The 27887-nt window shown below is 38.7% G+C and overlaps 3 protein-coding genes across 6 annotated transcripts; 1 reads left to right on the forward strand and 2 right to left on the reverse strand.

Moving 5' to 3' along the window:
• LOC112561116 lies at positions 1-5729 on the reverse strand. Its single transcript, XM_025233364.1, has 10 exons — positions 5573-5729; positions 5245-5334; positions 4467-4612; positions 4153-4299; positions 3837-3880; positions 3213-3229; positions 1976-2115; positions 995-1141; positions 702-745; positions 1-300 (listed from the first exon to the last, which is right to left on the reverse strand). Exons 2-10 carry the CDS (start codon positions 5292-5294, stop codon positions 16-18), a joined length of 1020 nt encoding a protein of 339 aa, XP_025089149.1. The 5' UTR covers positions 5295-5334; positions 5573-5729; the 3' UTR covers positions 1-15.
• Positions 1156-20117, forward strand: LOC112561114 (solute carrier family 13 member 2-like). 3 transcript variants are annotated; one of them, XM_025233359.1, is made up of 15 exons: positions 1156-1669; positions 7671-8416; positions 9466-9615; positions 10542-10657; positions 11607-11728; positions 12317-12530; positions 12856-13044; positions 13326-13454; positions 13934-14041; positions 14521-14625; positions 14896-15026; positions 15598-15707; positions 16066-16227; positions 16491-16628; positions 17379-20117. In XM_025233359.1, the coding sequence occupies exons 2-15, from the start codon at positions 8315-8317 to the stop codon at positions 17511-17513; spliced, it is 1911 nt and encodes a 636-aa protein (XP_025089144.1). In that variant the 5' UTR covers positions 1156-1669; positions 7671-8314; the 3' UTR covers positions 17514-20117. The 3 variants fall into 3 exon arrangements, with proteins under 3 accessions (XP_025089144.1, XP_025089145.1, XP_025089146.1); XM_025233360.1 differs by lacking the exon at positions 7671-8416; XM_025233361.1 differs by lacking the exons at positions 1156-1669; positions 7671-8416 and adding an exon at positions 8448-8794.
• Positions 18538-27781, reverse strand: LOC112561115 (vacuolar protein sorting-associated protein 33A-like). 2 transcript variants are annotated; one of them, XM_025233362.1, is made up of 16 exons: positions 27635-27781; positions 26855-26920; positions 26195-26322; positions 25683-25770; positions 24881-24985; positions 24567-24683; positions 24035-24209; positions 23420-23598; positions 23173-23263; positions 22790-22864; positions 22500-22579; positions 22162-22380; positions 21716-21884; positions 21286-21408; positions 20376-20539; positions 18538-19413 (listed from the first exon to the last, which is right to left on the reverse strand). In XM_025233362.1, the coding sequence occupies exons 1-15, from the start codon at positions 27743-27745 to the stop codon at positions 20424-20426; spliced, it is 1842 nt and encodes a 613-aa protein (XP_025089147.1). In that variant the 5' UTR covers positions 27746-27781; the 3' UTR covers positions 18538-19413; positions 20376-20423. The 2 variants fall into 2 exon arrangements, with proteins under 2 accessions (XP_025089147.1, XP_025089148.1); XM_025233363.1 differs by lacking the exon at positions 20376-20539.
• Positions 27782-27887: the final 106 nt, after the last annotated feature.

A 27887-nucleotide genomic window follows, 5' to 3' on the forward strand; every position in this document is an offset into this window, starting at 1 on the left:
GACATTACTAAATATTCACGCTAATGTTGTCAGTCGTCGTGGTGTATGTGCAGCTTTTTTAGCAGTCATCACTGTATGTGTTGGGTTTTTTTTTTTTACAGCTTTTTGTTGAATGTACAAATTTGTGAAATTTCGAATGTTCCTAAAGTTTAAAAAATAGCACCATAACTTCAGCTTAGTGTTCGTATACGAAATATTTATTTTTGTGTAAATTAATTTACAAAGAGGTGGTGAGTACACACGACAGATAATTGTTATTTTCCAACTGGATTCACTTGCGCGGCCGTAGGTCTCGTATCTCTGAAAAAAAAAACCACCCAGAAAGGAGGTCACTTTTGAATACAGTGACAATTACTAAACCATTCTCTCGCCAAATGCTTCAAATGGACACGTTATAAAATGCGGAAAGAGCAAGAACTGACACTACGCATTACAGCTGTAATAAGGATTAAAATTATAGTGTACACGCCTTTCTAATACTTAACTTTCTACTTGACAAAAACAGACAAAATGTCAAATAATACAAAATAAAAGCCATCAACTAAAAGAAAATAAGACTGAAGCTCTGCGCTATATATGTATAACCCTGCGCAATATGCACAAAGATACAGATTGATATTAAATATTGTTTCTGCTTCCTAACATGCTTGAATATGATTGTGTTACATCGTCTAAATCCCTCCTGACTTAGGAAACTATACCTGTCTATTTGATGCTCTAAAAGCAGCGATTGGAATTCCTGTATCTGGAACACAAATGTTCATATCATCATTATTATCATCACCATGCTCATCGTCATCGCTATTTCTACCATCTCAAATTTCTTTAAGGAAAAAAAATGTTGAGCATGTGTTTTTGGATAGTCACAAATTTATATCTCAGCTGGCCTATGCCATCATTAAACGAGTGCAAACAATCGACACTCAGGCTTGTGCTGAAATGTACACTTCATTTTCGGACTCGCTAAAACTGAATTCCAAGAAGCAGCACTTACCGAATGGAGGTCCGGAGAACTGACTGGACTGGATGTACTCCGCCCCGCGACCGATTTGCTGCCACGTGTAGCGAGCGTACGCCGCCGTGTCACCGTAAGCACACGACCAGTGGAGCACCCACTCGGCCTGCGTCACCTTCCCGTCCTCTGTAAGTGATTCGCGTGAGTTTTTCATTTGAAGTAAGCCTCCTACAATTTTGCGAAGATCTTATAGATTTCTACACTGCAGCGAACGAGAACCCTAGCCACTGCTGACTGAGAGTGATCCCCCTTTGAGTGATCACGCAAGAAAAGAGCAATTAAATGCTGACGCTCTGAATCGTTTCTGCTCAAATGATCGTGTTTCAAACAAACCGTTTACTTACAGTCGTATGTACAACAGAATATCACTAAACGCGAGAAGAAGTGCTTTCACTGGAAGCCATTCATGGCAATACAGAAAGTGAGGACTTGTTTGAAACGCTTCTTTTATCAACGAAAAAGCCTTCTGCGACGTTTGTTTATGGTGGGAAATGTTGCGAAGCTAATTTGGCTTTTGCCAAAAGGTTCAAGGACCTGAGAAGTACGCAAATGGAATTGAAACAACTTCGCTACGTTTTTCAATGTGGAACCAGTTGATGTGCCTGATAATTTGCAACATGAAATTATTTAACTGCTAAGATGATGAGCTAAAAGGTAGGTACAACCTTTTGTTGCAAAAGTCGACTTTTATAAGCGATACATAAGCAATGATGGATTTCCTGCTTTGAGGAGGCATGCATTGAAATATGCATATGTTTGGAACAATTTAACTTACTTCTGCTAGCAGTTCTTTTCAAAATTTACATCGCAAAGAGTCAATTGCTTTCCAGACTGACCAACACAAACTTGGAAATGCATTTGCGAGTAGCAACCAGCTTACATCAAACGTCTTTGATGATGGGATAAAGCGCTCTATAAATTAACTTTATAATTTAGTAGCTAGTAACTAGGAACACTTACTGTTGGCATCGTATCGGTTGTTCAAGTCGTAGGCGATGTCATCAGAGGTGACCAGGCCGTCGTTGTTGTGGTCGTTTTGCTGGGCGTTGATGTCGAGTTTCTGGTCGAGGGTTAAATCTGTGTTGACGCAGCTGTCATTACTGTTTGCAAAGATGGGAATATTGTTTGACACAGCTCGTGTTAATGTTGCATAATGGAAATACGGTATGTCACAGCTCTCGTCACTATCGCTAAAATCGGAATATAGGTTCACGCTTGTCGATGCTGCAGAAAAGGAAAATAAAGTTTAAATCAGCTCCCTTTACTGTGGCTAAAATGAAAACTTTGACGCTGTACTTGTCGTTGTCGCATAAATGGAAATAAAGTGTAAATCAGCTCTCGTTACTGTTACCAAAGATGGGAATGAGGAATACGACGCCCTCTCGCTATTCCTTGTAAAAACTGGAATATTTAGTTTGACACATTTCTCGGTACTTTCTTCAATGGGAAAATATTTTGACGCAAGTCTCGTTATTGTTGAAACATGGGGTAATCATTTAAACGAATTCTGTCTACTGTTGCAAAATCAGACAAACCTGTGTAAAATATAGCCCTTACTAGTCAGGAAACAAAGCTGAAAATATAGTCCTGTTGGTCGTTGTCATGTATTAAATACTTTCAAGGGCTGTATTTAAGATCTGAGAGCTCTCCTTGGAGCTCTGCTGAGTTTTCTTCCTCTTCTGGTTTGCAATAGGATTGTATAATAATGTATATAATGTTATTTTAAAGTGCGAACTTTGGATCTATTAGCTGGATTCCATTCCACCCTTCATCACTCGCTTCGGCAGCAACCTTTAGCTACATTGAGTAAACTGGGTCTTTCAGTTTGATAAGAACATTTCTTCATATTCTCAAGATTACTCAATGTCTTTCCAGTATTCTCCTGATGTCACTAACCTAATTCTCTGGAGTCGTTACCGATAAATCTACAGTGATCTCCCTTTACTGCCGGAACGCAGCGTGTCCTCGATTTGTTCTTCATTGTTTTCCTGGCCCTCGTATGATGTCCATGTTTCATTCTTATTATTAAGCGCTCAGAGCATACTCCTTAGGAGTGTGAGTACGCGCTTTACGAATGTTGCATTTACAGTATTATTATTATTATTATTCGTGGTTTGCAGTGTCAGGTATTGGATGCTGTCAAACGTCTTCTGTTATCTTTCATTATGTCTAGCTATCGTATTGTTATCCTACTTACCTGAACAGCTCGTACCGCTGCAAAAAAGGCGAAAACACAACTTTACTAGCTTCTTTGTTTTACTGGACATTTGTACTTTTCTCTAGAATCTTATAGTTCGGTCTGTAACATAGTTATTAGATTAAGACTTCGAGCTCTTCGTTTATCTCATAAAAATATTTGCATTTAGAGGTCTGTTTCCATGAAAAAGGTTTTGTAATAACTCAGTATCCGATACTCTTTCCTCAAATCTGGGTGAATAATTCAATTTAGTTGGGGACTTTTTATCGCGCAGCATCACAAGCAAAGTGGGCTGCAGGCCCTGCGCTGATCACCAATAAGGGAATAACACTGAAAACACAAGCTAACAGTGACATGCACATGATACGTACAAATAAAAATCTATGAGGTAAATATGTTGTTTTAACTCACCATATGATACAAAACAAAGTTCTAAACTTTAAACATTTCTCTGAGTACATTGAATACAAATTATTTGAAATCATTTTAAAGAAGAGAATTTTTATAAGGAATCTGTCCAGGAGTTAGAGATTTGGAAAAACGAAAGGAGAGTACTACAGAAAATCGACAGGAAGGCATGAGTTAAAGATTGAAATTATAAATGTTGGAATAGTCATACTTTACCTGACGATTTAGCTCAATAAATCTACTTAAAGGTATGCCGGTGTCTGAAATCATATCATCATCATCATCAACAACAACAACAACCAAAAAAAAAAAGACCAATCATAGTAAATAGTTTCCTAAATTGTGTTGCTACTACAATAATCATCAATGAGTTCTCTGGGAGGGGGAGAAGCGAAGTTAGCTGAAATGTACTTTTTACTTTTAAAATGATGGATGGTAATTAAGATATTTAGTAAATTTAATTCATAGTGATCACCACCAAAGCACAGAAATCTGTTCCAATTTTGATTCTGCATTTGCAGTGAAAACCTACCTAGTGGAGGTACATTAAATTGCTCAGGTCTTATTTCGGCCTGCCCTCTGCTGAGCAAGTTGAAAACGAAGCGAGCAAAATACACGGTATCTCCGAAGGCGCAGGTCCACCTGGTGATAGATTCATCTTCTGTGACCGCACCATCACCTGAGTATGCGTATCACACATTTTAATGTCACACTTATGTCGCACTCATACGTGCGCACTATAAGCACAGTTGGTATGTTTTCAACTTCAAAAATGGGAAAGTGTTTTTGATAGACATTCTGAGTGCCCCCCCCCCCCCACACACACACACCTGCCTACCTACATACCATTCGTGTCGTAGTTGTGGCTCAAGTCGTAGGCGACGTCGCTTGCGTCTACGATCTGATTGTTGTCGTGGTCGTTTGCTGCCGCATTGATTCTCAGCTTCTCGTCGATGGAAAGCGATGTCGAGACGCACCCACCTTCTTCCGCCCTGTTCACGCGTGCACACAAATGAAATATGTAGACACACATTCACACAAAGATCTGTGGTGCATTTATGCACCAACATTCACATGCATTCACATGCACTGAAAAAAAAGATAAAAAGCAAAAAAAAAAAAAAAACGAAAACAAAAACAAAAACAAAAAACAAAAAAACCCAATAACAACATTAAACACACTCACATGTGCACCCGAGAAACCTGAACAAGCGCCCGCAAGCAGCACACACATTCACGCACATGCAACAACACACGAAATAAGACACTGGTCGTTTTATCTCCACGCCCAAGGGAAGACATATTTCTGTTTTCTCAGTCAAATATATGTTCATAGGAACCTATAAAGTATATTTCACAGGTTACATGCAAATCCCACATTCTCTATTAACAGGATAATAATAGGATTAGCTGTCCAAGTATACGTGCTTCCATTAACTCATCCTAGCCGCCACAACACAATAGTTGCTTACTCTCTCCCTCACTTTGTGGGTGCTTGTGTGCGCATCAATTTGCAAATGACCAATTTTACTATATATATATACAGTTATCATAGAACTGTTGCCGCTACTTAAACAAAAGGTAATAAGAAAAAATATAAAAGGCACGTATAACGCTCACTCACGCTGTCGCCATGGAGACAAGGCAAATCAGAAGTATTTGGATTTCTTTCATTGTAGCTTCTCGTGAGGTATGACGAAACGATCAGTACACCCTGGATACATCAAGAAAGAAGGCTTTACTTTGTCAGGGCAGGCTGGTTTATGAAACATTTAAAACCTACCGACATGTTTACTTCACTTCTGATTCTAATAATAACAATTTCGAAATCTTTCTACTTGCATGAGATGCTTTGCATCCTCCTAACTCACAGACCTCGCCTAATTATGAGTATCCTTAATTACCCACTGCACCAGTTACGATCCTGAGGTCAAGGTGCAAGAAATACCTACCTAGATCTGTCGGCGGCTGTCTTTGCGACACAAGAGGGTGTCGTAGAGTTTCCCGTTATAAGCTGTTGGCGCTGGAATCCAGGTCATTTTGCAGGGACACTTTCTGTGAACCCTGCGTCCCTCGGCCTGCTTGTGCACCCCACACGACGCTAAAAATACGTTCTGGGGGTAAAACCTAGTGACTCCGTGCACACGAAACGAAGGGAACAATAAAACAGGTAGGTCATGGACCCACAGACAAGATCGTATATTTGTAAGTACAAGGTCAGTTGATATCGGTGCAGCGGTGAGTTTTTCCTTCGAAGTCATGGCCCGACTTAGAACAATGAGTCTTCTGATCACACACACACAGTTCGTTAAAAGTGACATCTTAAAAGTCTTGAAGTGTTTGTCGCAGTCCTGGCACAGAAATAAGAATTTCTAGGTGAACTCTGACCTCGCTTTCAGAGTTGATCTGTTTACGATCGTCTTTTGAGGGTCATCCGTCTACTTTCATGTATGGCTGCAACGAAATCTCTCCACCTAGAACCCTCCCCGCGTGTGTGTGTGCTATAGGCAGCGCTATAGGTATCATTTTTCTTACTTTAAAAAAAATATGTCTGTGAAAAATAGCGCTCGTTGCCATCACCCTCTTCACAGCGGCACAAAGCCCGTTCACTCGTGTAAACCAGTGCACTATGCAAAGTGTAAAGTTCACCAATGTAGACTGGTAGGAGTATTATACGAGGTACTCTACTCTAAGTGTGTGATACTCGCCGGAGAAAGGAAAATCAAGAGATGGAGAGGCCTCCAAGATGTCAAAGTGTAGACGTACCATGCCGTAGTATATAACTAGCGTCATTGGCATAATTTATGGCGCGGCCAGTCAGTTCAAGTGCTGCACCTTGATACACCGTTGTTGCGCAAAATACTGCGCATGCGTAAAAGCAGCGTTAAGGAATTGCACGCCATCACTTTTCTTTGTCTTATGACATAACAGAGTAGAAAGCAGGTAGAGTTTAGGAAGAGGGCTTCTGTCCCACGGGGATCGGAAAAAAACCAGGAATCTAACGAGTGTTCTCTTAAGTACTAAAACAGCTCTAAATTACTTTCAATCGTGATTGCCCGTTTATAGAGCGACGGAGACATCGAGTGGTGACAATTACAGACTCGCATAAAGTAGGCGTCACTCCCTTAAGACCACGTGGTCACTGTTCTCGAGGGAGGACAGTAGCTGACAATAACGAGTTTACTGTTTTGACTGAGATCACAATCGCTAACAAGCAAGTGGCTAATGTTCTGACGGAGATACAGAGTGGGGACAACCACTGACAGAGTTTTGACGACAATGATCACAATCGAGTGATGACAATCATGTGACCACGGTTCTGAATGAGACCTACATTCAAGACAATCATTAACAATCACGTACGCAACGGCAACAGCCTTGACTAGTCTTTCAAGAATGTTTAAAGCGCTGGGTACATATATGGTACAACAATGTGACAAAAGTTGCAAGTTTATGTTCATCCGGGAGAGGTTTCCAAACAAAACACATGCTAGTTTTTATGAAGAACTTTCTCTTGGCATTTTTAATAAAAGGATTTTCGCCTACAGACAGAAAAGTGGCATCCGCGTGGCTTTCAATATTCGTATTTGAGGACTTTTCAAATCTGACGGAAAAGTAGTTTTGGAAGTTTGAGGTCGCCAGCTTGAAATGTTTAAAGAGATATCCACCCTCCACCTTACTAGGTAGTGGTCAGTATCAGACGGTATTCACCAAAACTATCGGTAGCTAAATACTCCCTCTCTCCCCTTTCCCCACTTCCGGAGATATAGGGGAATGTGGAGATATCATCATGCATAGAAAGAGATCATAAGCCTACCCATCATAATTGTTGCTAGATACACTTAGACTAAAGGCTACAGCTACTGGGTATTAACGATGTATTATATCCATTTGTGACGTCATGGGTTCTGTGAACGGTGATATTTGCATCCTTGTATCTGGGAAACGGATGTGAGTTCTTGGCTCTGATTTTGGATCTTGGTCTGAGCTCTACTCAGTGACCTGTAAAAGGTTTTGTACTTCTATAGACCTGTAATTATCTATTTTCAGTCGCTGAAAGCTGGTAGACACGGACATCCTGACCGATGTAACGGGAACATCTGTCATGATGTATATGCGCGCAGTGCATGACGGGCCAGAGTAGCAACGGGACGTCGGTCGAGTGGGAAGAGGGGGTGGGGCGGATGGAGGGAAGATGGAGTGGGGAAGACAAGGTGCGACCCATAAATCTGTCAGACTACTCGCCTGCTTGAGTTGGATCGTGCTGTCGCGTACACGTCCACGTCGCTAGCCCAGACTAATCCTGTGGCGGGTAAAGGAAGAAGCCTATGGTACCTCGGGTAGACAGCCTGCTAGAGAAGGCAAAGGAAGAAGCCTGTGTTACCTCGGGTAGACAACCTGTTGGAGAAGGCAAAAGAAGAAGCCTGTGGTACCTCGGGTAGACAGCCTGCTAGAGAAGGCAAAGGAAGAAGCCTGTGGTACCTCGGGTAGACAACCTGTTGGAGAAGGCAAAAGAAGAAGCCTGTGGTACCTAGGGTAGACAGCCTGTTGGAGAAAGCAAAGGAAGAAGCCTGTGGTACCTCGGGTAGACAGCCTGTTGGAGAAGGCAAAAGAAGAAGTCTGTTCTACCAGGGGAAGAAAGTAGCAGGTAGAGGAAGGGCAGGAGGCAGTGCGGACTGAAAGAGAGGCAAATCATGTCGAGTGTCTGGCAGCACGTCAAGGCATCGCGCACGGTGCTGCTCATCCTGATCGTCCCGCTCGCGCTTCTGCCCCTGCCGCTGGTGGTGAACGAGTCCGTAAGTAACTGTGAACAAGCCCATGAGAAAATTAAAATAAAAAGATTATAAAAAATTTAACAAACTGTTAATAAGGCTGCAAGTAATAGCGAACAGATTTCTTGGCAACAGTGAACAAGTTCTGAAGTAACTGCGAACAAATTCGTGTTATTATGAACATGTTAGCAAGTAACTGAGAACTAGTCGATAAGTAACTGTGAACGAGTTCATTAATGTTAGCAAGTTGGCACCTGAAATTAGATATTAACAAAAATCTGTATCTGTAGACATCAGAAGTCCGTAATTGCGAGCACGGCTGTAAGTGCGAACGTACTTGTAAGTGGCTGTCAACAAAAGGATGTGAGCAGGTCTCAACTCGTTAAGTGAAACACGGTGGAGGTAACTGTGGCTTAGTTTGCAATTAACTGCTAATTATAAACGATTCTTAAGTGAGCACATCTGTCCAAATCTGTAAAAAGCAACTTCCAAGCATGTCATTTATTTGCAGTATCTTAGTTAAGAATGAGTAATCAATTTTGGTCAACAGTGAGAAAAGTGAGTGGGAAAAGAGAGGGAGAGCAATCTATCACCTTGACCTTTGAAAACAACAACAAAAATAGAAACATGGATATCTACTTCTTACATTACAGTAGGACAGTGAACTGTTTCCAACTTTTACTATCTATCAATCATTTTTACAGCCACCTGTTTCGTTTTTACTGGTTGTCAGCCGTTTTGCAGTCGATTCGTGATATCAGATGACGCATGTTCATGGCAAACAAACAATGTTTCCTTGCGTTGTATTCATAAATCTGGTATCGTGTTGACAGTCTTGCACTGTGCTCCAAAACTTTGCATTGTGTTGAAAACCCTTCAACTGTACTGATAAACCTTGCATGGTTCTAAGACAACTTGCACTGAGTTTATATTGTAGTGTTTATAAAACATTACTGAGCATTGCCTATTAGTTATTTACAATTAATAAACCTTACATTGTGTGTATCATTATGGATAAACTTTGCTTCATGTTTATAAATAAGTAATAAACCTTGTATTGTGCTGTTTCTCAGGAAGCAAAATGCGCGTACGTGGTGATAGTGATGGCGGTTTACTGGATTTCGGAGTGCGTCCCAATGTCAGCCACAGCACTGCTTCCCCTCGTCTTGTTTCCATTGCTGGGAGTGCTTCCTGGCAGTATTACTGCTAAAGAATATATGAGTGTAAGCCAATGATCTATCTACTACCCATTAACGTCTAAGCTTAAGAATTTGTTTATTGAGCAAGTGACAATGTACCATGAATATGACTTGATGATGAAAGAGACAGAACAAAATAAAGAATAATCAGGCCTATCCTATAAATATGCACGAATACATACGTCTACAAATATTATGTGTAGATTTCTAGTGACCGTTAGCTAGCACACTCACATGTGTTTGCAAGAGACGGGTATGATATCCCTGTAACCAAACATTGAGCGTTCACAGTGTGTTCAAGTACAGACATGTTTATAGGTTTTGCACATATTTTTATGTATGTACGTGTCAAGGTAGTAAACGGGTGTGAGAATATCAATATAACCTGTGCAATATGTGAAAATTAAGGAAAAAGTTTATTTTCACTTAGCATTATGGATAATATAGGATAAGTAGAGATAAATGGGTTTAGACGAATGCTGTTTTCTGACACAAGGGAATCCCAGAACATTATTAATGCGTGAACAAAATAAAAGGATAAACAAAATTACATCATTTAAAGGAATGTGACACGGTAACCTGGGATGACAAAGCTGTCAGCTTATTTTGCCACACATACACATTATAGTCTGGAGGGATATGTCGTGTCACACGTGACACAGTGGTTTGGAGCTACGCAAAAGACATCTCACTCGTTACAGTGAGCTGAAATAGTCGAACATGTCACAGTGGCCCAAGAATAACCCAAAGAATAGCTTTGTTGAATAATTCCAAGACAACACTTTTAAAAAAATCAGTTTTTTTTTTCGAGTGACGCAGTAGTCTAGGAAGACATAATGACCACTCTCACACCACAAGAAGGTGAACGAATCTTGAATCGTGAAAGCTGTCCAAGGTGACATGTCAAACAGCGAAAGGTCTGATTAGAACACAATATGGTCCATGTGCAGGACACGCTAATGATGAGCCTGGGGGGTCTGATTGTGGCCACGGCCATCGAGACGTGGAATCTGCACAAGCGCATCGCACTCAGGATCATGATGTTCGTTGGCCCCGAGCCCCGCTGGTAAGAAGGATGTAACAACACTGGCAAGACGTTATTACGTATGTAAACAACCGGAAGGTACCAAAGCTGTTAACGTAATTATTTACGTTCGGAAACGTACCAAGACGCCATTATTTGCGAAAACAGACAAAATGTAGGGCAGACGTCAGTGCGTACGGAAACAACGGAAACTTACCGATGCTGGTAAAATGCCATTACTTACGATAGTAACAAACATCAATAATTAGTAAGACACCCCTAATAATAATAAACGCACAATTTTTAAAGAGCATACAAACACTCCTAATGAGCATGCTCTTAGCGCTTAAGAACAAGAACGAAACATGGACAGCATACGAGGGACAGGAAAACAAACAAATAACATATGAGCTATAAAAGAATAAACAACCGCACTAAACGAATAAAATCAAATACAGAAAACACACAGAGGAACCAAATAACAAGAACAAAAGCTGAGAGTAATATGATATTGCAAAAGGAAGGGTGTGACAAAGGACTAGCATTATGGGAAAGGTTGTTAGGAGTAATGTTTACGGAAGAGGTGTGTTTTCAGTGCACGTTTAAAGGATTCAATAGTGGGTAGGTGGCGGATATGGAAATGGAGAGAGTTCCATTGTTTTGCTGCACAATAACTAAAAAATCCTGTGGCCATATGTCGTTGTTTTAGTGACAGGAAACAACGGAACATAACAATGCTGGCAAGAAGTCCATGATCCTAGTAAGACTAAATGAAAAAGTAAGAGGTGCGAAACAGGGCCATGACGGGCACGCACACGAAATTACGCGCATACATGCACACACGTACACAGTGACAGAGAGACAAGATAGGAGGGAAGGCATCTACTTGAGTAGACGGAAACTAGACAAAATCCAGTCTCACTTGAAAGAGAAAAATACGAAACATGGAGCAAAAGGTTCCATTTTGTCTTCCGCTTTTGTCGGTCTACAGGCTGATGCTGGGGATGATGCTGGCCACCTGGTTCCTGTCCATGTGGATCTCCAACACTGCCACCACCGCCATGATGATCCCCATCACGGAGGCCATCTTGCAGCAGCTAAAGACTACCACCAGTAAATATTCTTCTTTTTTTTTTTTTTTTTTTTTGCGGCTAACTCCTTTTGCAATGTGTCAGGTGCAATTATTCTAGAAGACATGGTTGGTTTCAGTGCTTACGGTGTTGGATTACCGAGACTAAAGAGTATGTTGTGACCGAGGCATCATGGGATGGCGTCTTGGTACAGCAGTCGAGCAGAGCTGAGCTGATAACTATTCTCGAATGTACTCGCCTTCCTGATTTTTAATGAATTTAGACAACACGGATCTTACCTAAACAGAAAGATAAACGTAAATACATGCATTCAGAACGTGTTTTGGAGAGCTGGGTCACATCTGATGACGTCACGACCTTTTCACTATGCGTTCTGCTGGAACACCAAAAGGCAGAGGCCAAACTACCATCTTCGATTTCTCTAATCTAACACTAAATCAGTGTTTCAGAGATGGAACGCTAAATTTCGGTTTCTACTGGGAAAATGGATCTGCTGGACAACAGAAAAAGAGCGATTTGGAACAAAGGTTTTGCAATAAATGCACGTGTGTATGTCTTTCTTTCTGTTCGTCTACCTGCATGTCTTATTCTTTTTAATTCGCTGTTTCAGAGAAAAGTGAAGAAGCTATGAAGGGAACTAACGAAATCGGAATGAATGAGGTGGCTGCACCTGATCAAGAATATAGCCAGATTGTTGAGCCAGATCAACAGGTGCAGATCGTCGGGCCTGAACTAAATTCTCACGAGGCAGCACCTGATCTAAGAAATGAAATAGTTGTACCTGGTGTAAACCCTGATGAAAAAATCAAGAGTGAAACAGACAGGTGTGTTTGTGTGTGTCAGGTGTCCCATCACTGACTGTAAACAGTGCTGTTGAATCCAACTTATTTATTGCTACGACTGCTTAACCAAAATTAATTAATTAAATTTATTTATTGCAACGATGATTGGAGCAGATCGTTTGTTGTCTTTTTGAATCATAAAGGTCTTGGATACATTGATTTATGAGGAGTTCAGTTTCATAAATGCAGCACCGAGAAGATGAACTCACTGTTATAGCAACTCCTGTTGTCTCGTTGTCTGCTGCTGACTTTGAATGTTGGCTGGAGGTGTTGTCTCATCGTCATCCATCGTCCACGTCGTTTGCAGCAGTCCTCCGATACAGGAAGTCGGTGCCCAGGGTGATAATCGAGACATCACCGAGCAACAGGAAGACGCCACCTTTCGGCGCCTGTGCAAAGGGATGTCGCTCAGCGTTTGCTACGCCGCAAACACGGGAGGTATCGCCACCCTCACAGGCACTGGACCTAACTTGGTGTGTAAAGGGTTCTCTGACCAGTAAGTACGGCGGACGTAACACCATCGTCATGAACATCATTAACAACAAACCAGTAAAACTAACTCGTGTTTTAACAGACGAGAGCATAATGTGAGAGTGTGTGTGTGTGTGTGCTGTCACAGCTAAAGGTCGAAGGGTGGCGCCAGAACTCTAATTTACCTGTGTGACAGCTATTACGGGACAGAAAGCATTCATTCTTTGTGTGTGTGTGAGAGAGAGAGAAATTATTAGCGCTCAGTCTCCAAAGACGGCAAAACACCAGTTGGAAAACTCGTTACAGATTGTTTGCGGAGTACGGTATCAAGTCCCCTATCAACTTTGCCACGTGGATGGGCTTTGGCCTTCCTCTTTCAGCCTGCATGCTGGTCGTCTGCTGGCTTTGGCTACAGTTAGCATTTCTCGGCTACAGGTAAGTCGCTTTTCCTTCTCTCCTTTCTCTTTAATAATAATAATGGAATAAAAATTTGCAAGGCGTATTACCGCCTGTGAAAGTGAGTTCAATGAGCTTTGTCAAAAGACTACAAATGACAAATTTAATCATACAGCAAAATAGCAATCGAACAGAAAACGAATAACACCGTGGCAAATATGAACGAAGTGCATGATGATGATAAACAGAGGAGAGAGCGAAACAGTTCACTGGATGATGAGAAAGATTTTCATTCACCATTCTGTCAGTTACCTACCTTGCAGAAACAAGAGGAATAAAATTTTACGTACAAAGATATCTTTAGTGCAAAAGTTTCATAGAAAGAAACAAAATGAATCTGAATGTGATGCACGTACCTGGACTTATCAATCTGGTTGCCACCTAAATTACGCTCTTGACTATAATATATATTGACCTTAAACAACAGAACCATGCCCAAACTCGTATCGTGTCCACAGGAAATTCGCACGCTGCAGCAGACAGCAGGCAGGCACCCATGATGAAGACCAAAGCAAACGGGTGAAAGCCATCGTCAGGAGTGAATATGAAAATCTCGGGCCAATTAGGTGAATGTGAGGACAGTTTGCCTGATGAACCGTTTCTCTTTCTTGGTTATCTGTTCGCTGCTTTTGACTCATCTCTTTTTCCCTCCCTCCTCTCTCTCTCTCTTTACACACACACACACGCACATAATATGATAAACGTCATCCCTTGCCAGATCATGATGGAGGATTATCAAATGCCCTTTACTGACTTGCATGTTTAGCTGGCTTCCAAATACTCAAGAGTCTTTAAGCGACGTCATAAATACGAATTTATATCAATCTATGTGTGTTTCTTTAAAAAAAATTAAAAATCACTGCACTTGTGATATGCAACCAATAGCAGCTGTATATTCTGCTAACTTCCTATTAACTCAGAGATTTATTTCCTTTTTTGATTATAGTTAACCTTGAATGGTCCAATGACTTCTTGTTGATCTATCTTTCGAGAGTTCTTAGTACCGTCACATCATGAACATAACTGCTTGGTTGACTGTTGTCAGCTTTGCCGAGGGTTCTTTGATGTTCTGGTTCGTCACTCTCGTCTTACTGTGGCTGACTCGTGACGTGGGCGGAGTCGGAGGCTGGGGAGATGCCTTTCCTTCTGGGTTTGTATTCCATGATTTTCTCAAGCGCGGTTTGTAGGTTGGCCCTTGGTGTGGAATTGGTTTCCAACTTTGAATGGAGAACAGGAAAATTTCAGCCAATCAATTAAGAAAGTACTGTGGCTGTTGTGTATGTGCTTGTACGTATAAATAAAATTTATATCTGCTTGATAAAACGTACACGTACGCATGTGTGTATGTAGCCTATTAGTTATACGTACCTTTAAAATATATCATTAAAAACAAACTAGGAATCGTTTGTTTCAACCACAGTATGGCCAGCGACTCAACTGCCTCCATCTCCATCGCCTTCATCTTATTTTTCTACCCGTCCACCCCTCCCGCCATTTTGGTCAGACGCCACAGGTCCGAGAAGCACCAGTCCGCTTCTGACATCAACAAAGGCATGACTTCTTTCTTTCTACCAGCCTCCCATTTCCCCTTACTCCACGCTTCTCCGAACTCTATGTACTTCAGACTCATAGATATACGTGCACCTCTTCAGAGTATCTGCACATCATTTACCGCAGAAAGCCACAAAGTCAGTGAAAAATCACACGAGAACTTCAACTTTTCTAAAAGGCTACTGAGATCATTATATTTTTATAGCGCATTTTTACGCTTTCATTTAGGTGTGATATGCAGTACAGAATTTTTTTAAAATTAACACACAAACATACAAATATAGACTCAAAATAAATATAGCCCACATACAGTCTGAACATAAACAAATCTACAGACACATTACCACAGCATAACAAGGAGCAAGATCTCTCGTCTTTCGCAGTCAGGGTGTCTGAAACATTTTACAGGAACATTTGTAAAGACAATAACATCAATGCGTTAAATGCATTTTCGTTTTTCGCTCTATCAGTCTTTTTCTTCCTCCACATCACTATTTTTCTTGGTATCTTCTCCACTCTTCCTCTTTGTCTTCTCTTTAAAACTGCCATTGTCGGGAAACCTTAATTTCAGGTCCCGAAAAGCTCGTCCCACTTCTCAACTGGGAGGTGATCCATAAAAAGATTCCTTGGGGTCTCCTGCTGCTCCTGGGAGGAGGCTACGCCATGGCAAGGGGTTGTCAGGTCTGTCAGATATTTTTAGAACAGCAAAACCCAGAAAAAAGGGTGATTAGGAAGGAAGAACAATCTCTGTTCGGATTCTATTCTCGCTTGAAAAACATACGTTAGCGCGCGTGCACACACACACACACAGAGTCTTTATTGAGTGCATATTTTAATAACTACAAAACGTTTACTTCGTTTTTAAAAATAAATTTTAAGTTTTAAATATCAATGTATGAATATATATTTATTATATACTCATATGGTAGTGTTTCAATGTATAAATATTTACATCTATATTTCTTAGTGTGTCTGTAATTTACATTATGAATGATTCATTATGTACGCATGCGGTCTATTGCCGCTGTACTCGATGCAGGAATCCGGACTGTCTCAGTGGATAGGTGAGAAGCTGGAGGTATTTAAGGAGGTCAACCACTGGGGCATGCTCTTCATCATCTGCTACATCGCCGCCGCCACCACCGAGGTGACGAGCAACAGCGCCATCTCCACGCTGCTCATGCCCATCCTGTCACGTCTGGTCAGTCTCGCCGTCACTGTTTCTGTTTGCACGTTTGCTTGCCTGTCTGCTCATATGCCCATCCGACGGTCATTCTCTCTCTGCCTTCTCTGGCATGTCGTCGTAGTGCTACCGTCTTATGCGTTTTCGCGCATTTCAACAATACCTGTTGTTTAGTATCATCACTGTTTTCCCCCTCCCTCATTTCTCCGTGTGACAGTTACAACGTTTTATCCACAGTAATTAGAACGGGGATGACTGCTACATCTGTATCTCGTTGTCAGGCACTTAACACGGGCGTCAATCCCCTGGCTTACCTCATCTCGGGAACCATATCCTGCTCTCTGGCATTTATGTTGCCAGTGGCAACGCCGCCTAACGCGATCGTCTTTTCCTATGGGCGTGTGCGCATCATCGATATGGTTTGTATTTGCTTTCTATATATATAGCTGTAATATGTGTATGTATGACTAGCACGATAGTTCTGCGTAGAACAACGTTTTGTTTTGTTACATTACTCATCACAAAAACCCGACTCACTGAACCGCTAGAACATGCATACAATTGCTGACAGTTTACAAATATAATAAGTAAACAATTTTTTTTAAAAAAACACCGTGCCCGAGACGAGAACTGAACCCATCGCAGCCAACCTTCACTGTATTGGTGACAGGCGCTGACCGTTGAGCCACTGGAAAGATGCTAGTTGTGAGGTCAGAACTCCTAGGAACGATGCACTTGTCACCAGTACAAAGAGAATCATGTGTCCTCGAGCACCATGTTCTTCTGCTTGGGGTACCCATTTACAAGGCCGGCTGCTTTGCTCTTACAGTGACATATATATATAATTATATAGCCGTAATTGTTGGCCGGCATAAAACACCAACCCAATGCCTGAACTTTTACCGTCCAGCATAGTGTGTCACAAGTCACGAACAACTTATTTTGTAACCTCGGAGTTCTTACTCCCCAAGGTGTCACACACCTCGACCAAACGCATGAAACCTGTGTCTATGGTTATTGACCAATCAATGTAAACAGACGATGAATATTACAAAAGAAATAATAATAAGCGGTACTAGTTCTAAACGTCGTCTGTTCACTCTCTCGATTGGTTTGAACGCAGCCCTACTGTGGAGAGTGCGTCACTGTACGTGCCCTTTCTGCTACAGATACTCGCAGGACTGGGCATGAACCTGCTGGCTGTTCCACTTGTTGTCCTTGCCGCCGGGACGCTGGGAGATGCCATATTCGAGTTCAAGACTTTCCATGAAGCTTTCAGGAATCGTTCAATGTCAACTATTTAAAACATGGGTGTATATATATATACCCTTAATGCTGAGATTGAAAGCGCCTTGGTATCCTGATGCTTCTGCCTGCCTTTACAATGCCACTGGAAGTGTTTGAACGACAACTCTACTGAAACATTAGACACATTGGTTCTTTCACATTGACATGCGGGAAGAGTCTGTAGGCCCTATAGTCTGCTTATTTATGTACAGACCTTGGTCTGCTCAATAATTGCCAGTTCAAGGCTGGATCAGGATGGAAATGACTGAAATCATTTACTTGGAAAAAGAACACCCTCTACCCAATGTACCAAATTTAATAACAAAAGTTACACCGGTGAAGAGGATGAATGGGGAGGACAGGGCTCTGTATTCCACATGCAATACCCTAGACATGGTGAACCATTTTTTTTTTTTGCCCACACAGGCACTAAGCTAGTGGGCAATCTATGACACCTAACATGGGCTTTCAATATGGATAATTGTTGTTAATTTATAATTATTATTCTCAACATGTGAGACACTGTATTATCAAAATCTTTGCCATAGTTTTCTTTTTGTTTAATAAGTTTACATTTTGCTTACTATTCAGAGATAATTAATCTGATTCAAATTAAGTTACTGTATGTTTTTCTATTTGATTTTTTGATACATATTTTGTTTACATTTTATATTCTGAGTGTATTATGAAATCATGTAAGAATAAAAACATATTTTCAGAAGAAAAATACTATGCCTTTCATCTCAACTGCTGCCTTTGACAATTTCTTTTTGTACAAATCACTCTGAACACATGAACTGATATTAACACCCAATAACTACACTTTCATTCAGTTTCCAGCAATATGAAGTGTGTGCTTGAAACAAACAGATTTAGAGTAATTTGTATTATTTCAATTACAAAGCATGCATTTTCATTATTGTAACACATTTTTTATAAAAGAGATGTACTGTATAAAAGGAACAAATATGACCTACTAATCTGACTAGGCCTACTAGCCTGATTTATAAGAAAAAAAAAGAAAAACAACAAACACATTAATTTTATTTTTACTGTTTATCATTTAACCAACTCTTGGCATGCATTTTTCATGTTTACAGAAAATTTAAAAACACCCCTTTTTATCTCAACATGTATCACAGGCAATTTTTCTTGCAAAACACTTGTGCAAATAATTCTTTATCAGAGACAGAGAAATATGAACTGGGACTCTACACAGATTAATACAGACATAAAATAAGGAATGTTTACAATTTTGTTATCAGTACTTAATGACCTTTCTCTCACAATCACAAAACATGCTGTTCAATATTGCACAGAAAGTGACATGCTTCAGCACCTTTTAAGAAATCCATTGCCATTCAATTCTTGCAACATGTAACTATATTTGCTAACTGGTCATGTCTCATCCATACTAGTTACTTCATGTGCTTCCATTAGCTAATGCATCAATCACATTTTTTTTTGACATCTCTTGCTCAACTGTACCAGGTCACATCTTCACAAACTTCATGTGATGATGATGTGGTGGCATCAAGATGATACACACATTATGAACAAATAGAATGAGTTACAATGAAGGCTGCAAGCTGTTCATATTTCATCCTAAAACATTCAACAGTACAGGGGCTAGTTGCACAACATTTCTAAAATTGTCATAAAGAAGAAAACTTTGAAATGCTTTTCAAAAATTGCTCTTACGCCATTTAGATGCATTGAACAAGCACATGCAAAAAAAAGCAGCTAACACCCTGCTGGTCTTCTTAATAGCCCATCTGACATTCACTCGATCATGTTCACCATATCTTTAAGTTTCAAATGGATTCAGGCTGACACTTTCCACAGTCTGAGTGAGGCCATCAATCAAACGATCTCCAGTAATGATAGATGTACTGGCAATCACATAGTCTGTTCCTCCTGCAATAGTGTTATTAAATTTATTACATAAAAGTTCATGCATACACCTGTACATCAGGATTGAAATAAAAAAATGTGCCCGTTACAGAACAAAAGAAAGCAGTTGTTTAAGTTTTGACAAGTTATACCTCTTAGTGCAATTAAAACCAAAACCAAACCATAAAACCCAATCCACGAAACTGAATTTGGACCCAAAAGCTGGCATGGATGGTTTTAATAACAGTCTTTCTTAACAATACAGGAAAGTTTTATTTTCATTAAAGTTACTGAATAATGTAGTTCATCCTCAGTCTTATATTGTGATAATGATCATGACAGATACATTTAATGCAAAGTTTATTTACGAGTTTTCATCAGGACTGATGGTTACTGGAAAACTAATTTACTGGAAAACCTGGTAATAAGCAGTCTAGGCTCACTTATGAGAAAAAATAAATTCATTAATTATATGCAGACCTAAAAATATACACATAATGTTATTACTATGTATGCACATAATGGGTTTTACAAAAGTAAGCACCTACCACTTTCAGAGCTGGCCATTACTATTAAAACCAGGTATGTTTATATTAGAGCAATATGAGTACTGCCAAAACTAATTATGTTGGTATTCACAATGTCCACAACTTATTGCCTTGGAAATATCATCTTCCTGTCCCATCCCAGTGGAAACAAGGCTGATTCAGAGGGCAGGCAATAATATGCACATTCCTCCCTTTGATTGTGGAATAAAATATTAGAAATATTTAATAGTCTGAAATAGCCATCATAATAGATAAACCATGTAAGATCTTATTGGCCTGACCAGCCTGTAAGTTGTTGCAAACTCAACAAAAATACCAGTCACAGAAATTATTTGTTTGTGTTTTTGCATCTTCTCAGCACAAAAAATACCAATGGTAAATACATTCCCAAACTAAGATGCAAGATATAATAATGAAAAAAAGAAAACAAAAACAAACCACCAAAAAATCAAAACCATTATGCTCTGAAGCAACATAGGACAGTTTCTAGAAGTCTTGCTGCACTAGCTCAAATGAGCATGTCCTCTGATAGCCAGCTAGTGTCTCCAGAAGCACATCTCCCGTCAGAACACTGGTAGATCCCACAATGAAATCACTGCTCACTAAATAAATAGACCCATGCACATGCAGTTAGCAGAACAAGCAGTTAGTAACTTGAAGCAGAAGGCAGTACACATAAAAAAGACACTTGAAATAATATGGTTAATTCTGTTTAATTTAGAAAGGTGCATGCAAAAGACCTCTTAATGCAGATGAAAGAAATAAGCCATGCATCTACCTAATAAATACTTTTGGGGATATGAAAGTTTATTTTAGTGAATACTGTTTTCTTACAGAAACCAAGCATCAAAGAGTTTTCAGCTATAACAGTTTAATTTTTGTAAATTTTTTATCTTTTACTTTGCTACCATATTGCTGCTGAGTGAAAAGATAATCCCATAAGAACGCAAACATTAATGACAATAAAATTACATCAAAGTTTAAGAAACTTCTAAATGAATGCAGCTTTTTGAGATATGTATTATATCACGTTATTTCTAATGTCATCTGATGGGGTTTACACAATAATACATCACTGTAAATAAAAACTGAAAATGATAGATTACATGGCTTAAATCTTTAACAGATAGACAAACAGCAGAACTTAGAATTTCACTTTAAAAATCTGACTTTGAAAATCTAGACTCATCCACAACACCTCCACAATACAGACATGGAAGCAGACACCCAAACTTAGGTATCACTAACCTATCCCCATAAATAAAGCAAATAAAAAGTTTAAAAAAAAAAAAAAGCAAAACATGCAAAACCATCCAAGATAACAAAAAACAAACTAAACAAGTCATACCATCATCCATTTGGGCAAGAAAACGGAGTGCTGCAATCTCAGCATATGTCACTCCCCCCAGGAAAAACACTAGAGTAAGACGCTGATCTCCAGTACTGGACTGTGATGAACTAACAGAACTTCCTGTGGATAAAGAATTTAGCTTGTGAAGATAAATTTGGTTCATATAACTTCAGAAAAAAGTCTTGAAGCAACATTATTATCTAATGTTATTCTGACAATGTTCTGCTTTAGCCATATCAAAGGTGCATTTACATGACTAATGCATTTAATCATCATCAAGACAAACTTTTATGTTGCCTAAATAGAACTTGATATTGATTTATGCACATTCCATGTTTCTAGAGGCAGATTTCATGTTTAGTTCCATTAAATTAGCATTGTTTTTAATGTGCATCTGTTACTTAAATGAGACGGCATCAAGACTCACTTCGTTTTCTTAAGGCAGATGGAATCTGCTGCACCTCCTCTACTTTTGGCCCAGGCAGAAGGTTTAAAACTTCTGTTATGCTACGCCATCCTGGCCTTGCAAGGTACTGCGCAAGTCGCACAGAAAGTGGGGCATACCCACTGAAGACGTAGGCAATGTCTGTTGGATTCTGCAAGTATTTGCAATAATACTATATTTCTTGCAACATTGTATACATCACAAGCTGGCACAGAAAATGGCTAACATTTCTATGTGTAATATTTAAGTTAATCCTATGTGTACTTTTTTCAGTGATTCTAATTCACTAAGCTCCAAAAATCCTTACTTTTCTTTTTTGATTTTGATTGTATAAGTGCACTTGAACATGTGCACAGGTGTGAGATGCTTGTAAGTAAAAATTAAAAGTGTAGAAAATTATTGAAGATATAAATAGATTATAGGATTACCTGTTCATTGACATCATCAACAATGAGTTTCAGAGACTTGCGGATGATCTGATATGAGCGAGCACCATGTGGCCGAAGCATGCCTGTTTTTTCTAAGTTTGCTAGTGTTACAATATGCTCAAAGCCATAGGTCTGGATAATCTCTCGTTTATAGAAGTCAAGCACTTTTGGTTTTAACCCGTCATTGCATATCGACTGTATGCATATCAGTCGTAGTACCTGTAATCAGAGGGGAAAATTAGTAAATTGAAAAAGATAAAAAAATTATTCAATATGTCTTAGGTCTGAAAATTGAGTATTCATTATTTAATCACAATGTATCTTCTGTGCTTGCTTACCTTAGTTAGTTTTTCTTGCTTGGAAATACAATCCTCAATGAAAGGATGAACTTTGTCAGTTTCAAGGCCATTGATAAATTCTTAAACAGATCACAAATAGGATATATATGAATGCATATGAAGGTGTGTATACATACATGAAAAAAAAACCCACACCCATAAGCTGAAGAAGTAGCTTTTGACACATGCTTTGTAATTGCTCACATGCTTTCTCCTTCACACACAGAGTAGCAGTTTCTTTAGCTGGCACCGTATCACCACCTAAATCAACATCACAAAACTATGTTTACCTTGCTGACAGCGCAGTGCATCAATAAAGGGATCAGAATCTGTCACCTCTTTTATAAGTTCAGCAATAGTTGTATCTGAAATTTAGAAGACCAAAAAATGTTAAACTAAAATTTCCCAGGTACAGCTATATCCCAGCTACACTTGATGTTTGGCCTTCTTGGCCTCTTAAGTTCAAATGAGCATTATAGCACCAAAATTTTCATTCAATGTTCTGTCTAAAATATTAAACACCTTAACTAGTTAATCTTCCCCCACTTTTGAGATTATCAGTTAAAGAAACATCTTTTTAAAAGAACAAAATACTCACTTCCAGTACAAAGACAGAAGCCACATAAGCTTGCTTTAAGAGTGAACTCCTCATACTCATTACTACATTACTTACGAGTGGCAAGAGACTGGCGAGTAGCTTGAAGATGCGGTAGTTTGGATACAAACTGCTTCATTTCCCCAATTGTCTTTGCAGCATGTCGTTCCTAATTAGATTAGATTTGTTTGATTTTAGTTCTATGTTACTCTTTCATTACAATTTCATCTGAAACTAGCTACACCAGCTAGAGTAGAATTTGAGAACATAATTCTTCAAGGTCACACACTTTTTTGAGAGAAAAATTCTTTAAAATATCACTCACATCAAACTCTGCAGTGATGTGTTTGGCTTTTTTGCTGACTATACTCCCAACAGCATTGAAGTTCTTGTCTCTCAGCTCAGCAAATAAAGCATCTGAAGAATTCAGGACAACTTTTTTGGTCTCTCCAGCATCTTGCGAGCCACCAGGATTCAGCTTGTCCAGAGGTACTTTCACACTTGCTGAAAGTGAAATATAAGGCTGTTTATATTTTACAGTTGCTTCAATGTAATTTACTTTCACTTCACATGAACTGAAACTAAACAAATTATATTTTATGTTTAATTCTAAACTCAGTTTAATTCAGATGTGATGTCAAAATATAGGTACTTTGAAATTACTGTACAATAAATGTCAGATAAATCTTTAAGGCTATAAATGTTGTAATAATGTATAATGCCATTTTACAATGATGTCAAAAATTAATAATTATCAACACAAGGAAATGAAGAAGCTCTTTTGCAACCTCTGGCATATTTGTAAAAGAATGCCTTTAATGCATTTATATCAGTACAAAGAATTTTTATTTCAATTAGGAAAACGTGGTAAACATGTGAAAATAACTTTTCTTCTCATCAACTGCAGGAAAACGTTAGCATCAAGTTTAAGAAGACTCACTATTGTTGATGCCAAAAATCTCATCAATAAGGCCTTCATAAGTGAGCTGAGACAACAGTGGGGTGAGCAGGTCAACTGTGCGATCAAGAATGAGCAGACTGTCAATTTGAGGCATGACTTGGGGCTCTTTGCCACTCACTTCAGCCCTCATTCTTCGCATCATTTCCATTAAATGCTGCAAGATAATTCACCAAAGTCATCCTGACAGATTGCCATGACCATAACAAACTTCACTGACACAGTGATAAGATGTAAGCAGAATACTGATTCAGGTATATATGTAAATAGACACTAATTCAGCTATATGTAAATGACAACTTCTTTAGGATGCTTTAACCATAGCCATCCTGTGTCACAAAAGAATCACTGAAAGTATTATAAAATGTTAAGCTGCAATTCTTGTACATCTTTCCAACTGAAGTAAATTGCAGTATCACAATTACAATAGAACTGTTAATTAAATCTATTTCTTGATGAGACTTATTTTGAAGATGTATAATGATTACAAACAAAAATAAATGAAAGTACTAACTTTGGCACAGTCCCCTTTTCCATGAATATACTGAATTGTCCCATATAAAGCCTGCAATGTTATCAATGACTGGGCGACGTAAAACATTGATGTGAAATCATTTTCCACATAGCTCTCCTGCAAATAAAGGAAACATTAGTTTTTCCACCCCTGTAGTTAGCCATTGCAACTGATCATTCTAACTATACTTATATATTTGGGGAACAATTTCATTCTTTATAAAGTTCACACAAACATGAAAGACTGAAAAAGCATCCACTTCATTAAAAATAAAGATGAAGTGTTGTTCATGCTCATGAACATTACAACCTTACCCTGAAAGCTTCATTCATCTCCATAGAAAGAAGATCTGCATCAAATGGAATCAGCCCCATATTAAACTCCTCCACCGATGCAAACGAGCCATACACCCCCTTTTCCTGTAAGGATGGGAAAAATATCCTTCTCTGTAAGGTCTCTTCTCCAGTTTCTACCTTTATTTTCAGCAATTTTTTCACTTTTCTTGTCAGCGGAAAATAGACAAGGGACTGAGAGTTACATTACGTGCTCAAACAAGTCAATGTTGCTCAATTTTACAAACTACAGCAGTACTGCAAACCATTTTTTTAAGCATACTGACTTGGGATGGCTAGGGTTGTCTATTGCTGTATATTTGTTAACAAATTTGCATAAACCTTAAAAAAATGTAAACATCTTTAACAAAACACAGCAGAGGGGCTGATAAAAAGTCCTACAGTGCATCTTCAAAGTGTACCATCAATCATAAGCATTTATGAACAAGGCGTGTCAGCAAGTCCAATCCCCACAATAACATTGATAAATATGACTAGTAATACTCATGAAACAATGTCACAGTCTAAAAGCAATAAACTAATATCTCTGTAGTCGTACAAACATCTGAATGCCTAAAGAAAGGGGAAAAAAACTGGTCTCTTTATAATCTAATATTACTAATAAACATGTATTACTAATAGGTTATTTTTTTGAGAGAGGTTTTAACTATTGCTTTGTTTTTAAAAAAAAATTTGTAAACTGCATTTCCCAGTGTGGATGCAAGCTCAATGTGCTATAGCACATAACAATAATATATATTACCTACAAAATGTTGTATAATACCTTAAGCTTTCTTTCACAGAGCAGACTCTTCCTAGGAACAAATATAAGGTGATATTCTTTCTTATTATAGCCACCTCGTGTTTCTTCACTGAAACAAAGCACAAATTATACAACAAATTAATAAAACTAATAAAACAAAAAAGTTCCTGGCTTAATATGAGAATTAAAAAAAATCAGTTAAAAAATGGGCAAAATATGAAATTGAGAATAAAAGTAAAAATGAGCCTACTAAAATAACGAAAAACAGTTCATTTGATTTATATTATAAAATGTTTATGATATATATTGTTCACAAGACTAGTTTCAGTGATTCATATAGGTTGGACTACAAAAAGGACCAAAAAAAGTAAACAAAGAAATAATTTAAAAAGAAAAAATGAAATGATAGATATTCTTAACATAAAACAGAAACTGGAGAGGGAAAAAAATGAAGTTGAATGACATGACCAAGTCATGCTTAGAACATTATTAAACTTAAGAATGAGGGAATCGGTAGGGTACAACAGACTTACTTATGCAGATTTTGTGCAATTTTTTCCATTAGTTCCATTTTTGGTCGAGTAAGGAAAACAACATTCTGCACGTTGCTGGGTGGAAGACTTCCCAGTCTAAGAGGAAACATCTTGTCAACTTCATGTTCCTGGTACACATTGTTTAAGAAATATTGTGAATTTAAAACACTGATGGAGTAGATAAAAAAAAAAAGGAAAACGGTTGGGAAAGGTTCCAGTAAAAGAGAAAGATTGTTGAGCTTTCTGCTTACTGTTTGTAATCATCATCAATACATCCAGGAAAACAGAAGGGTATAATTTTGTGACCAATATTCAATCAATTTAGCACACATGTGCATGCATACACATAGAGATAAGTTGAAATCAGTCTAAAATTAAGTAAAAGGCTACTACAGAAGATCACAGACTATCACATAGCATTTTTTTCAAGTGAAGTTGTGTAATCATCTACAGAGAAAGCATGGGACAAACAGGCTGAGAAAAGTACATCCCAGGAATGGTGGTAAGCCAAGAATTGTGACTACACTAACAATGTAACGTACAAGAGAACAAAAAAATCAACAAGCCTGTGCACTCTAAATGAACAGAGACAAGACAACACAGATTCAAAAACATTTTTAAAAATTTACAACAATTTTTTTTTCAAAAATGACTGGTCACCCTCAAAAGAGAATATTCAGCAATAAGGCCAAATGGTCCAGTCAGGCCATCATCCCACACCAGTGCCTGAAAAATAACATACAACTTTTTTTTAATGTAATCTCAAACTTGAATATTTTATTGACTTAAGGCCATTTCAGCCATTGTCACTTTTACAGGGTGAGCATAAAAATAGCCATCTTCTCATTCAATCATCTATCCATGTATACCTCTCATCCCTAACCTACTTAAAAACATACAATCTGGATTCACAAACTGTGTCTTCTCGCTCATCCAATCACCTAGCCACATATCTACCCCTCTCATCCTTATCATACATACGTACAATCTACGCACATACTATGTCTACTCCCTAATGTCATGATTCAAAACACATTTGACAAGCAGTTTCATGAAGAAAGAGTATGACCGTACTGGCACATTTTATCAAGCTAGCACATGCAAAAGTATTTACTGTGTACAATATATGGCAAGGCATCGATCAGTAAACTATATGTGGAACTATCGCGTTTGTAAGGAAAGTTTGATGAATCATTCTTTCAGAAGTTTTTATCAGTTCTTGCAAATGCTCAGTTTTTATTACTAATTTTACGTATTTGATTTTACATACCACACTGGATTATTTTGCTATTCTGACACTTGACTAAAAATCACTATATGAGCTACGTGAATTGTGATAGTATCGCCAAGAAGGAGGGGCAGTTCATGTACTTCTCTCTCGGAAAATCTAGATTATAGAATAAAATCTTTGGACGAAACCATGGCAGTCGTAATTCTTACTTTAGTTCCCATGCATCTGTCGATGCATTCTAAAAACTCCCTCCGATAAAAGTCGCGTAGAAGCCCTAAATTTAGTTTCGAGGAACTTAGATGGGCAGACCCAGAAGCCATTTTCTAATTCCGCACTCTGAGGGAGTAATTATGTTCTCTTCTTTCATATAGCTTTATTTTTAACTGCGTGACATAAATGAATGCTGTCATTATACCTTTTAGTTTAATTAAAATTTACTTTTATTTTAATACATTTTGGTAG

The sequence above is a fragment of the Pomacea canaliculata genome, linkage group LG4, assembly GCF_003073045.1.
Source record: "Pomacea canaliculata isolate SZHN2017 linkage group LG4, ASM307304v1, whole genome shotgun sequence".
NCBI classification, from domain to species: Eukaryota; Metazoa; Mollusca; class Gastropoda; order Architaenioglossa; family Ampullariidae; genus Pomacea; species Pomacea canaliculata.